The sequence below is a fragment of the Lichenostomus cassidix genome, chromosome Z (assembly GCF_008360975.1).
Source record: "Lichenostomus cassidix isolate B80296 chromosome Z, HeHo_3.0, whole genome shotgun sequence".
Lineage (NCBI taxonomy): Eukaryota > Metazoa > Chordata > Aves > Passeriformes > Meliphagidae > Lichenostomus > Lichenostomus cassidix.
Genome location: NC_139511.1, coordinates 42,551,748 through 42,565,645, shown reverse-complemented (window position 1 = coordinate 42,565,645; position 13,898 = coordinate 42,551,748). Strand labels below are relative to the sequence as shown.

The 13,898-nt window shown below is 35.2% G+C and overlaps 1 protein-coding gene across 9 annotated transcripts in view; it reads left to right on the top strand.

Moving 5' to 3' along the window:
* Nucleotides 1-13,898, top strand: part of CNTLN (centlein) — a 185,189-nt gene that overhangs the window by 108,528 nt on the left and 62,763 nt on the right. For 8 of the 9 annotated variants that reach the window (XM_085042179.1, XM_085042178.1, XM_085042177.1 and 5 more), the window contains 3 exons: nucleotides 2,133-2,182; nucleotides 8,086-8,162; nucleotides 11,031-11,551. In XM_085042179.1, the coding sequence (XP_084898305.1) occupies nucleotides 2,133-2,182; nucleotides 8,086-8,162; nucleotides 11,031-11,551 (648 nt within the window). The remainder of the gene's footprint in view (nucleotides 1-2,132; nucleotides 2,183-8,085; nucleotides 8,163-11,030; nucleotides 11,552-13,898) is intronic. The other variant, XM_085042180.1, reaches the window with a different exon arrangement.

The window sequence follows — 13,898 nt, the reverse complement described above, 5'->3', positions numbered from 1 at the left end:
AGATCAACACAGTTTTGTTGGGGGAGCATTAATGTGGCTCCTTTAAAGGGAAATCCTGCTTCATTAGTCTGCTAGAATTACAGAAGGGTGATGGTAACTGCGTGGTAACAGTAATCCGATCTGTATTTTTTAATTGCCTTTGGCAAGGCTCCACGTGAAAAAAATTCTGTTGCTGTGGGATTGGAGGAAAGGTCCTTTTAGCAACCATAAACCAGTTAAAGCAGAAGAAACAAAACTAGTGCTTATCTATGACTTCCAGGGTAAAAAAATTGGAATCAGGCTGCAGAAACTGTTAGGCTTTCCTCTTTCCTGAGTAGCATCTGCATTTGCCTCTGTTGGAGACGTAGTACTGGTAATGGCTAGAATTGGCACTGGGCTAACCCAGTTGGCCATTTCTAACATCATTCAAGCCAGTCCTGGACTTGTATGGGTTGAATCTTGTATTGCACTTTGTAATTTCTTATTTGGACTTGACTAAAGTTTTTCAGTCTCAGATACGTCATAACTTCAGCTGGAGATTATTTCACAGACAAATTAATTTATTTGGAGGCACTTCAGTTACTCTGACTACAAACTTACCCCTTTACTTATTTCATATAATTAATTTACTTCTGCATGTCCTTCATTAGCCTAAAGAAAAAATACGTGTAAAAGTTTACTCATAAAAATCTTACACAATCACCATTGTATGCTTGTCAGTTAGTGTGTAGAGAGGCAGTGTATATGTTCATAAACGTGTTCATTCAAATAATGTTTTTGAAGTTGAAAAGTAACTTGTTCAGAAGATAGATGTTGAAGGAGGGACCATATCATGTTGAATTCAGTCTTTAATTACATAAACAATGTTTTTTCAAGGAAACATTTTGCCATTTAGTGCAAAAAGCTAACATGCTGTGAAAAGTCAAGACTGTGGAGACAAATGCCACTGTAGTCTATGTAGAAGGAATTAAAGATGACTGAGTTTTGGAGGATTAAAGAACAGCAAAGAAAGTCAACGTGTGAAAGCACATGAGTGATCCCAAAGATAGCTGGATTCTTATGTGTCATACAAAACAAGTTACTTTAACTTTTTACATTTATAATTTTCTTTGTAATTCATGTTTTACAGCTGAGTCAGAGGAACACTGAACATACAATGTCCTTTAATGTACTATGTAGACTGAGACTTGGTTTTTTTAAGTCCTTTCCTTAAGTTAGCAAATATTTTGACCAGATTTTTTTGTGCCTTATTTCAGAGGGCAAAGTGTAGTAAAACATAAATTTCCTGTGAAACAGATGCTGCTGTTCAGCGTAAAACAGAAAGTGAGAAAACTAGCAGTCCAACTTTCACAACAGAGCTAGAATAATGTGTATTTGTGCATGATATGTGTTTATATTTTAAGCAAAAGCTTCATATTAATCACTGTGTTCGGTTCTGTGTGCTGTATGATCCTTGGCAGGTGGGGATTTTATTGCTGAAATAGTGTACAACTGTATAGTTAGAGAATGTGTCAGAAAACACAAGTATAAATAAACAATTTAGGTTAATGTCTTTCATTCTAGCATTTTCCAATTTGACTTTGAAACTTAAGCATTTGTATCCTGGCAACTTTATTTTTATGTAATTTTATTAAATTGAAAAAAGAGTAGTTCAATTTGTTGTGCAGACCTTAGCTGGTTGATATTACAGAATAAACTATAGTAGTAATACAGCAGTCAGTCAGGGCTGGAAACTGGGAGGATTCTGTTAAGTTTCTCAAATAGTTGTTAAATTGTAAGATATACCAGCACAAGTTTGGCAGGTGGTTTCCCCTGAGATGGAGTATTTATTCACCTCTTAAAAGGATTCTACCTACTACTGGTCTTCTTTTCATCTCAGGCATTTCTTTGCCTAAAAAAGAAGTTGCTGAAACTTCTTGGTATATGTTACAATCAGCATTGTGTCTGAATTTTGAAAATTCAGATGATTTACATATTTAAAAAAGCTGTTGTACAAAAGCCTCCTTATGTTTGAAGTAATGCAAAGTATTGTCAAATTAGAACTAATTCCTGGGTGTTGACAGCTTTTTTCCTACTGATATGTTGGTATGGGTTTGGTTTAATATTTTTATTATTTTAGTGGCATCTGTGTGATTGTATTTCCTCTTTTGTAGACTGCATCTTGAAGCAGCATTGGATCAGATGAAAATACACCAATCTGTGAGTAAGTTCACAATACAGGATCTTAATTATGCTTACAGCAAAAAGGGGAAAGTACAGTATTAAATGTAGTGTAGTGGGTTGGCCCTGGCTGAATGCCACCAAAGCTGGCATCCACCAAAGTCTCTCTACCACTCCTCCACAGCTGGACAGGGGAGAGAAAATACAACAAAGGGTTCATGAGTTGAGATAAGGACACAGAGAGAGATCCCTCGCCAAGTACTGTCATGCACAAAACAGACTCAACTTCCGGATATTAATTGAATTTATTACTAACAAAATCAAAGGATAATGAGAAGTAAAAACAATTATTAAAAACACCTTCCTCCTGCCCCTCCCTCTTTCCCAGCTCTGCCTCCTCTCCCCCAGTGACACAGGGTGACAGGGAATGGGGGTTATGGTCAGTTCATCCCATGTTGTTTCTCCCACTGCTGAGGAAGGAGAGTCCTTCCCCTGCTCCAGTGTGGGGCTCTCCCACAGGAGATAGTTCTCCATGAACTTCTCCAATGTGAGTCCATCCCACAGACAACAGTTCTCCACAAACTGCTCCAACATGGGTCACTCTTCCACAGGGTGCAGTCCTTCAAGGACAGGCTGCTCCAGCGTGGGTCTCCCATGAGGTGCAGTCCTTGCAGGAAACCTGCTCCAGTGTGAGCTCCTCTCTCCACAGGTCTGCAGGTTCCTGCCAGGACCCTGCCCCAGCACAGGCCTCCCACAGGTTCACAGCCTTCCCTCTGGCATCCACCTGCTCCAGTGTGGGTTTTCTCCATGAGCTGCAGGTGGATCTCTGTATCCCCATGGATCTCCGTGAGCTGCAGGGGCACAGCTGCCTCACCATGCTCTGCACCACAGGCTGCAGGGGAATCTCAGCTCTGGAGCACCTTTTGTCTCTGCTTTTGCACTGACGTTTGTGTCTGAAGAGTTGTTCCTCTCACATATTCTCTCTCTGCTCATCTCTGGCCATAATTACATCACTTTTTTTATTCCTAAATATGTTACTCTTTACTGTCAACTCTGGCTCAGCCCTGGCCAGTGGAATATCCATCTTGGAGGATGGACACCAGGGATTGGCTCTGCTGAACTTGGAGAAAGCTTCTAGTATATTCTCATAGAAGCCACTCCTGTAGGCCCTCCCACTACCAAAACCTGGCCTCTCAAACCCAGTACAGTAGTCTGTCAGAATACTATTTATTTATGTAAGGTTATTTTCTCTCCAAAGATTGATTTGTTTTTCTTGAATGTATATTTTGTAATCATAAGGCCATACATATGATTTGAAAGTATGGTTACCCATTAGTTCTTCATAGATCTGTTAAGTCAGTGAAAGTATATGTGTATATGTACACTCTAACACATTTGTAACTTATGTGTATATTCTACCTCTACATAATATAGTGGTTTAGAAATTTCTTGCTTACTCAGACCTCTGTTTTAATACTAGTCTCACAAATTATGGGGATTTGAAAGTAAATCAAAATGGTGAAATTGTAAGAATTGATCATTAATATCTTCTTTGATATCTTTATAATCTTTACAGTAGGTAATGCTCCTATGAAGATGAGTCTTTGTCAGTCAGATAGGTAATTCATTACCATTGCCTCTCCATCCCTCCTCTGATTCTTTGTATTATTAGCTGTTCTTGAATGGTCTGGGAGAAATACTCAAGAGTCCATAGTTACCATCCAGCTGTGTGTTGCATCTGTGGTGAATTCTTTATGCACAGTATTGTGCAAAGGAAGTAAGACGGAGACTTGGAGAAGTACTCTGCATGTTCTGAGCAATAAAGCCTTACCATTCTTTATCACTGTTTTTGTTTTCTGCTGGTGGCTGTTTTCTTTTTTGTTTTTTTTTTTTTTTTTTCGATAATGTTGACCACTTGAATCAAAAGATAGAGGGGTTTTTTCCCTTTATTTTAAAATTCTGTCTTTAAGTGGAAATATCAAGCTGCTGAAAACTGAAAGTTACCTTTTTCTCGGTACTACTTCTTATGTGTTATGTTCATAGCCACAGAGCTGAATGTTTGAATACTGACTTTAAAAATCACTTCTTTGTTTTTTTCAGTTCAGTTAGTCTTGGCACAGAGAGAAGGGGAAGGACAACCAGTGGTGAGGAGTTAAGGACCTGCTGAGCAATACCCACGCTTTTCCAAAAAACAGTCAGATCTCTAAAACTGCCAGTTCTTGACAAGTTTAGGGCTTTAACAATTAGGATTTTATTCCTTCTTTTTTCATTATCTTTTAAGGTTAACATACCATGTTTTAAAAGTTTGTGGGTAGATGCACACTTCTGGTTTGGTAATTAGTATAATGATTAGCTATTCTTTTGTTGAGACTGAGAAAAAGGTTTAAACTACTAGTGAAGTGTTTTAGGCAAATTTAATTTAACTTTTCCAGTCTGTGTTGTTGTGAACATTATTTAAATGAACAGGAAGTGTCTGATAAGACTCAAGTCCAAAGAAACATATTAAGCAAAACTTCTCTGTTAGCACAGAAGACTGAGATGATTCTAGCTGTTTCCAAGCTTTTACCAGTTGAAGTGTAAATACATAGTTGCTCACATGGTCTATAAATAGTTATTTCCTTATTGTTCCCCCTCAAATGAAAGGAAGTGGTAGTGTGGTGACACATGTATTGAGATTTTCTAGAAGGCTGCAGCATGACTGAAGCTGGATGTCCATCTTTGAGCATGAATGAGCATATGTTATAAATCCTTGCTCATGCGCTAAGAAAGTGCATACACCCTCTGCCTTCAAATGGGTGTAAAATGCTTTCTTGCTGACTAGAAATACAATCTCATGTCTGTTACCAGTAATTTGCTGAGAATCCAAACTTGATATTGTCTAAATAATCTTTGATCATAATTCTAATAAATTTTCTTTTCTAAAAGGAAACCTGACATCAATTTCCTCACTTTATCAGTGAGGTTGGAATTCACTTTCACCTTAGCAGATACCTGCTTTCATTAGGCATTCTAATATCAAGGGATAAATGCCGTAAAAAGAGACTGAGCTTTCCTGTAATAACATCGTCTTATCAGTTGCCTTTGTCAGGAAGAAGTAATGGGTAGTTTTGTTGTTCTCCCATACAATATTTCAAATCCTGTAGGTCAAAGTTGGAGTGGGTCAAGGGAAAAGGAAACTGTCTTCCTTACATTTCCAATTTCTTTCCATTCTTATTCCATTGTCCAATTATTTTCTAGTTTTCAATTATTTTCACCAAATCCAAATTCACTGTTAATGCTATTCATGTCAGTATTTGTTTATAAAGGTAAAGAATGTGTTGGCAGGTAGTCACACCATTTCCCCCAAAAAGCAGGACAGTGTATCCATCAAATCCTATTCAGAAAAATAGCAAATGCCTTTTGAAAAAACAGTAAACTCTTCGCCTACTATTTCTTCAAGGAGGCAATTTGAAGGCTTCTTTCATTATGGGGCACTTGAATCTACTCTGTCCTCAGCTCAGACATGAGAGTGGCATTCCCTTCTGGTCTTCACCACTGGTGTTTCCCACCACAAGTTTCTTTCCACCCAGTAGCATGGGTGGCTCTCACTGGAGTCAGTAACACTGTGGCTTTGTGCACCATGGCAACTTTTTTCTGTTAGGGAAATCCTTCACCTGGTGTTTACTACAGGCAAAAATGTCATTCCTTTGATGTTTTGTTTAGGTTCTTTGAAAGTAACTATTACACAGCTCTATTGTGAGGGTTTTTTATGGGTGTTTTTTTCTTTGTATAAGGAGGCTTTCTGCAAATACTAATTGGGAACAGTAGTTTCGTAATTCAAGTATCATTTTGGCAGCAGTGTTGATCTAACTCATCATCAGATATGCTAATAATTAATTAGGAATTAAGTTTTGTGTTCTGAAGCTGACAGTTAACTATGTTTTCTCAGTGGGATGTAAGTGTGCCTCTGTAAGACCATGGTAATTTGATGACTGCAGATTGTAGGGTTTATTACTTGTGGGTCTATTCCTCGAGGGAGAAGATGCTATTTTTTTATGTAGAAGTATGACAAGTAGAGCACGTCTTGCTGAGTAGACTGATATGATGTATCTCTCTGCTATCCTAGACAGACAGTTAGTTACAGGTGATGCTGTTTCACTGCCTCCCTAACCAATTCCTATGAACAATTACATAACACTTAGAAGGAAGGAGGGGAGAAGGGGCTTGAATGGGCCATTTATTTTCTGCTCAATAGAAGGGGTTATGTTTCAGTGACCTTTGGCTATACTTCAGTTTATGTTGCTTGTATCTTCTTTTAGAATACTGAACATGTATTTTTTTCTATCTGTTTTGCAGTAGTATTCTTTATTGTCTGTATATAATATGTTTATTTATAGAGTTTTAAATTGCATTTTAATACATCCACATAATAAACATAACACCTTGTGTGCTTTGATCAGTCTCTCTGACTATGGGAAATAATTTTTCTTTTCAGTGGAGTACAGTAAATGCTGATATGAAAGCTACAATGGGCATTCAAATGAGTGAATATTTAGAAAAAGATGAAAAGCATGTTCATATTATCTTTGTGTGTTACTTAAAGAATGTTCTAAATGTATGCAGTACCACTGTGCTGGGGGACTGTAGTCTGAAGTAACATGGGAACTAACATATTAATATCAAGGTAAAGGTACATATTCCCCAGATGCATAGTTTTACCTTTTTCAGCTTTTATTATCTTTAGAATAGTGTTCCAGTTATTTCATGAATACAGAAGTATTAATTGGCCATGACATGTTCCAAAGACAAAAGAAAGGTCTAATTCACTCTAACAAACTTGTTAGTCACTGTTTATATCAAGAGGATTGTGAATCTACAGAGAGTAACACTGTTTTCTTCTACACTTGCTTTGTTTATAAATCAAAAGTTTTTAAGTGACCTACAGTATCTGCTTGTAGTTTGAAATGTTACTTATAAAGCAGACCTCCACTATGTAGCACAGATATTTATCCCTTAAGATTAATTCTTTAAGTTAATTTGGGGGAAAGAAGGACCAAAAAAGAAATACTTATATTATGGTTTTTTTAGAGTATTGCTTTTTTTTTTGTTCTGAAATGTAATATTTCATATTCTAAGAAGAAATCCTTCTGAGGTGTGTCATTGCTCATTTCTGTGAGCAGTAGGCAATTTGTGAATGCTAAGCTCTTGACTAAAATCTAAACAGAATATGGTTTACTTCTCATTGACTGTATGTATTGATACTTCTAAATCTATTTTTAGCATTTTTCTCTATGAATAGGTCTAATTTTTAACTTGAGATTTTTAGTACTAAAGTGTATAGCTGTCTCTGACAATGATGCTTACATTCATGTTGGCTCTCATTAGTTGGATCAATTTTTAATTGTTACGATTTCACAGTATTTTAGTTGAGTGATTTGAGTGATTTATCTAGTGAAGTACATGATCTTTAACTTAAAAAAAACCCGGGGTTTAAAGTTTTCATCCATCCTAATTCAGTTACTGTTTGCTTTGTTCACCAATCACTCTGATCCTCCTAGCAGGGGACAAGACCTAGAGAACAAAACTGATAGTGACTGTGTAGATAAAAAGGCAATGAATTCTGCTTTTAAGGCATAGAGGGAATAGTCTGTAAAAGAATAAAAATTGGAATGAAAGTACAGTGTCTTTAACCTGCAGATCTATTGTACCTTTGAAAAGCTTGTACTCTGAAAAAAACATACTGTGATGCTACAGAGATTCATAATTATGTGACAGAACACTTTGAAGAGAGGTCACTTTAGAAACTGACCAAAAGGCTTGTCAAGAAAATAGACCACATTATAAATAATTACAGAAGTAAAGAATGCATTTTCTTAAAATCTCCAGGGATTCTTTTAGTGAAATACTAGGTGTCATAATGTATTTTATTTATTGTATGATAGAACTGTGTTATTTATTTTCCAATAGAGCCCTTTCGTAAACTTAATGAAGATGATGAGGTCAAGAGTAATACTCCAAAAGTTTCACATGAGATGTTACAGAAGGTAAGAAACCAACCCCAGAAAACAGATCTAAATTTTAATAAAGGAATCATATATATTTATATGTGTGTATGTGTGTGCATGTGTGTGTATGTATGTATGTATGTATGTTAGTACTCATGAATTTAAGCTATCATTTTTCTTCCTAATTTAAAAATGTGGCTTTCTTCAATTTTGTTTAGAAATTAATTCTAGGGAAATAGCCGTGAATGTGTCATGTAAGATAAACATGGGTAGTGTCAGAGAAAATGAGAAGAGTGTTTAGGGGTATAACGTTAAAAGCTAAAAAATTACCTAAATTGGAAGTAACATAGACTTAACATTTTGCCCCTTAAGTTCAGGAACCTTAATTGTTTTGCTGGGTATTTCAGTTTAGATTATATCAGGTGTTAATCTCCATAGAGCTCTTGTTACAGAATAGAATTGATGCATAATAGTGATAAATCCACCTTTTGTTGTATTTAAATTTTAGCACAATGTTGCATATACAAATATTTTCTACATATGTGGGTCTATCATTTTATTACAAGATAATACTGTATGTGTGTAGTGTTCTTTAGCTTAACAAATGCGGTAAGTATTTTATCTTCACTGCTTAACATTCTACATATTTTGCCTCTTACAGTAACGAGATGTTCTTAACTAGTTGCTATTTGTATTGATATTTGTAATATACACAAGTAGTTTAGTATGTTAACAGGTGTTCACTTAAGAGGGCTCACTTGTATTTTACCATATGTTTTGTTTGCTTGCAAAGAAAAGGCATCCTTCAAACATTATCATGCCTTTTGTTTGTCATTTTGCAAAACTATTTGTTTAATTACTTATAAATCTTTAAAAGCATGCTTAAATTGAATAAACACAAATCTATAACTTTGAATGTCAGTTCAGGTATGTCTATTTATTTTTTATCTGTGAATTAACTTGTAGGAAGTATGGTAATTTACAGCAGATGATGTGATTGCATAGACTTGTAACACTTGCCATATGGTCAGGCAATGAAGGCTGTCATCTCGTTATTACTGAATGACAAACATCATGTTAAAATAATAACACACAGAATAGGAAGTGCTCACATTCATTTATCTTAAGGTAGAGTGAGTAATTGAAATAATATGAATGCTACCATCTGAAATGTCACACAGTTTATGCTTGCTTATCATCTATATTTCAGAACTATAATTTTGTTTGCCAGGTACTACATAATTTTCATCTCTATGGATATACAGAGTTATGATGGTACCTTAGGGATAGGTGTAGAAGCTATTCATTGTTTATTTCCTTCCAGCTGTCATACATGACTTTAAGTGCTACTGAGTGCAAAAGGTTGCTTTAGAGAAATGAGAAAATAGTAGCAGAATTTTAGTTTGGGAAGGTAATTGAAGAAAAGTGTTGGTCTAACACATTGTCATTGGGGTGGAAAATGCACACTGTGATTTTAATCATAACCCTTTCTTCAAATAAAGCATTTGAAAAAAGATCCCTTTTATTTCTAATTTCACCCAATAACTTTACCTAGTCATAATGCATTGTCTCTTCATATTAAATATTTGCTATCAAACTCACAAATTCAGTATCAAATTCACAAATGTATATGAAGTTTGAGCAGCTCTTGTTCTAATTTGCTCTGTACATCAAGAGCGCTTATTTATCTGAATCACATCTGTAGTATCCGCTTTGCAAAACATTCCATACATTTAAAAATAATTTAAAAACATTTGCAAAATTTCGTTGTAAAAACTTATAAGTAAAAGCTTATACAAATAGTATGGTTTCAATATTTTCAATGTCAAAGTAGTTTTGACATTTAATATTGCTACAAAGTGAGGGAATGGGCCAGTATTTTACAAGGTTAGGAGTTGAAGTGAGCCATGCACATGCTACTATAGCTCCTTGAGAAACAGTCTTTCCCAACCACCTACAGAGAAATCTAGAACCCCTGACACTTCTGTTAGTGAATGAGTGGGGATTGAACTTGTACAAAACCAACCAAAAATATTTCTTCAAGTATTGGCATAAGTGGTTACTGAGCACAAAACTTACTGTGATGCCCTTTTCAAGCCTCTGGGGAAATCTCATAGACTAAATAATAATTTTAGTATCTGCTAAGATTAAAATTGCCCCTTACTTCTGCGAATTCTGCTTTATGTGGATATTCCAGAACATCATGGAGAATTGGTTTATTGTTAATGAGCTTGAATATGAGTAAACCTCAAAGGACTTTGCAAGCAAAACTTACGTATCATACATAGGGAGAATGCTTCTTCAAAATTTATATGAGAAACTTGTAAAATTAAAGTCTCTCAATTGAAACGTGATAGATTTTCCCTTTCTGTGAATAGAAGACACATACTAGCTTTCCTATTTTTTAGATGCTGAGTTTTTGATACCTTGCTAGGATTTGTTTGGGGTTTTTTTTTAATCAAATTAGTATTTTATTTTTGTATTTACGACATTTGAAAGAACTTGTTGATTTAGATAGCTAGTGCAAAATTGTCCATATTTCAAAGTAGTAATCCTTCTGAAAATGTTCTGGGTTTTTTTTTAATTCTATTAGTATGTATAACCAAATCAGTACTGAGCTCAAGATGCATCAGGAAGATTCATTAGCATAGCATACTTAAACTTCTGTGTCACTTTGCCTGGAATTTTAACTTCTTTTACCATCTGCCCTTTGTTCAACAGCTGTATTATTGCAGCTAAAATGTTTTCATCTTTTCATCATTATTTTTAAATTAAGGACTGTAGATTGCTCTTGCCCTTGCTCTTCATGTAATAATATTGTCATATAATAAATATATTTGAAAACATAGTTTGGTGTTTTTACAGGACAGGCTGAAATATTGTGAATGCTAAAATTGCTTTTGTTAGGTACAACAACTAGAAAGAAGACTCAAAGATATTGAAGGAGAATTAAAGAAACAGAAAGAAGTAAATAAAGACTTACAGAATGAGAAAATTTATTTGAAAGAATCTTTAAAAGTGCAAAAGGAAGATGCAGACACAAGAAAAAGAGAGCTGGAAACACTACTTAAGAGGATTTGTGAAATAAAAAAAGAAAAAGCAGAACTTCAGTTAGTGATCGATGAGAAGGAAAAAGAATCTGCCTCTTTGAAGAGGCAAGTGACAGAAGCTAACAGGTTGAGAAATGAAAGTGAAGATTTGCTGAGTCAAGTGCTGGAGCAGAAGTGTTTGCTGGATAAAGCCAAAGCAATGGCAATCTCTGGGCAATGTAATTGCAAGATAACAGGCACCAAGGTTAAATTAAAAACAGCCAAGAAAAAGAGCTCTTTGGGACATCATGGAGCTTTTCTCAAACAGTCCATCAAGGTTATGAGTAATGTATTTGAGAACTTCAGTAAGGACGGCTGGGAGGATGTGAGTGAAAGCAGGTACGGCTCTCATTAACTTAGCCCTGTAGAGGGGACACTGTGCATATGTAAAGCACTAGCAAATGGAGATTGAATTTCAACTACTGTTGATTTGGTATTCAAAAAAAATACTGTCAGATCCTTTGAAATATCTTGGGAGGTCTTGTTCTGAGCTTATTGACTGAAATTTGCATGCGAAATTAGCCACAACTGCATGAGTATTTGAATAGGTGCCAGGAAACCCAAAAGAAGGCAATGCTTGATTTCTTCCAGTGATGCTATTTTCATGCAGTCATGAGGCTTGAAATTGACAGTTTGGCAGGTTGATTTAATTTGCTGGCCCTTTGCATATTCACCACTGACAGCTAAGGATTCCCAGGCAAGCCTACTAAGTCGGTTTAGTTATCTTGTGACATGCCGACCCAGGAGGAGAAACATTTTTTCCCCTTAATTTAGTTAGATAAATTTTGAATGACCCATTTCAGCTTGCTAGCAGATGTCTACAAGCTGTTTAACATCCTTTAAATTAAGAACCATCCACACTAATTATTTCATGTATGTTTTATGCAGTCATTGTACTAACTTTAATTGAATGATGGTTAAAAATCAGTTCTTTAAAGGTAATGGTTGCCACATACAGTCCCAGTCATGGAGCAAAAGGCTCTCAGAAAATTCCACTGGCAAGCTTCATAAACATAAAGAATTTTTGCTTCTCTTTATTATGTCCCCATATACTTGAGGAGGAAGCAGTTACCCACTAGACAAATGGGTATCACACCTTGTCTTTCAGAACTTTTTTTGTAAGAGAAAAGTAAAGAAATTTCTTAAGCCTGTATGTATCCAAAATACAGGAAACATGGGAAAAGAGTAGTGAAAGTGGAATTGTCTTCATGGGCTTTACACTGATTTATGAGTCATACAGAATAAATCGATAGTGTCAAATGAAGCCCTTCTGCTGCTTCTCCCCATGCAAAATAGGGGGTTCCTAAACACAGTATCTCAAAAGAGAAAACAAATTAAGAACAACATAATTTGTCAGTTGGTATCGTTGATGTAAAACTTGTTTGTTTTTCTGTATAATTCAATACTACTGATCTGATTTTAATAGAAAACATACATTTTTCCACATACAGAAATAGGTATGCATCTTGTAATTAGTTTTTTATTTTATTTGTTATGTTGCTCTCTTTAAGAACAAAATTGAACAAGCACATTGCTGTTCCATTTTAAGTTTGAAATAGAAAGTAATTGCATAGCTTCACTTGTCATGGCTAGACATAAATACTACTTTTGATAATTGTACAAATGTTGGGTTAGGGAATTCTTGTTGTGCAATAGTGAACATTTTTGAAAGTGAAGTTTCAAGGTGTCATTCTCAACAAGTTAGGGAAGTATCTTCATTTAGTTCCTTCTTCTACTAATTGATAAATACCATTCTTTATCACTAGTAGCTGTCTCTGAGTTTCTGAATGCAAAGCTTCCATTTTCTAAATAGAACATTCCTTAAAAGCAGGTGAGGGAAATGTGTATGTAGTTAGAAATATCTCAATGATATTGCAGCACCTTTAAACCATTGCATTGATTCCTGTTCTCATCAGTCAATATGACATACCAATGTGTCAGGATAGGTGTTGTAAAGTATAAACATGTTCATGTGTAAACAGTTCTCATCCATTTGAAGTCTTTTCACTGGTTAAGTAGACTGCATCTCTAAACCATTGATTTTTTTGACGGTGTACCTTAATTTGAACTCAGTAATGGTGTTTTAAATATCTTTGTTTAAAAAGTAACAAATCAAAATAGCCTTCTGTCAAGGGATTCCTTTACAAATCTGCTCACGCAAATGATGATAAATAGATGTTACACTGATGTTACAGAAAAGTATATATCTGAGACTTCATGTTTTAAAGTAGGCTTCTCTGAATATAAGAAAGCAAATGATAATGCAGGGTAAGGCAGTGAAAAACTGGAAATTAAGAGCACATTGAGTGCAATTTAAGGAAAAACTTGAAGAGGATTTAAAGTTTCAGGTCCAGTTTCTCTGCATGGCAGGCAATCTTTAGTGAAAGGATTAACAAGTTTACAGAATTTGAAAGCACTCCAAAGGGGTGCTAAACAGAGCTTTCACTGAGGTATAATATCTGAGTTTGTCTCAGTCATCACTACGAATGAAGTTCAATTGAAACAAAATATTATTCAGTATTGTACATTTACTTGTTTTATTATAAAATGTGAAAATAAAGGAAAGTATAAATTTGGTAGTTTATGAGCCATTCACAGACTAGAAGTACAATCAAGTATTTTTTCATTTATTTCACTTTTGTGCATTGTAACAAAAGCTGTTCTTTCAGAAGTAGCTGAAGTCTCA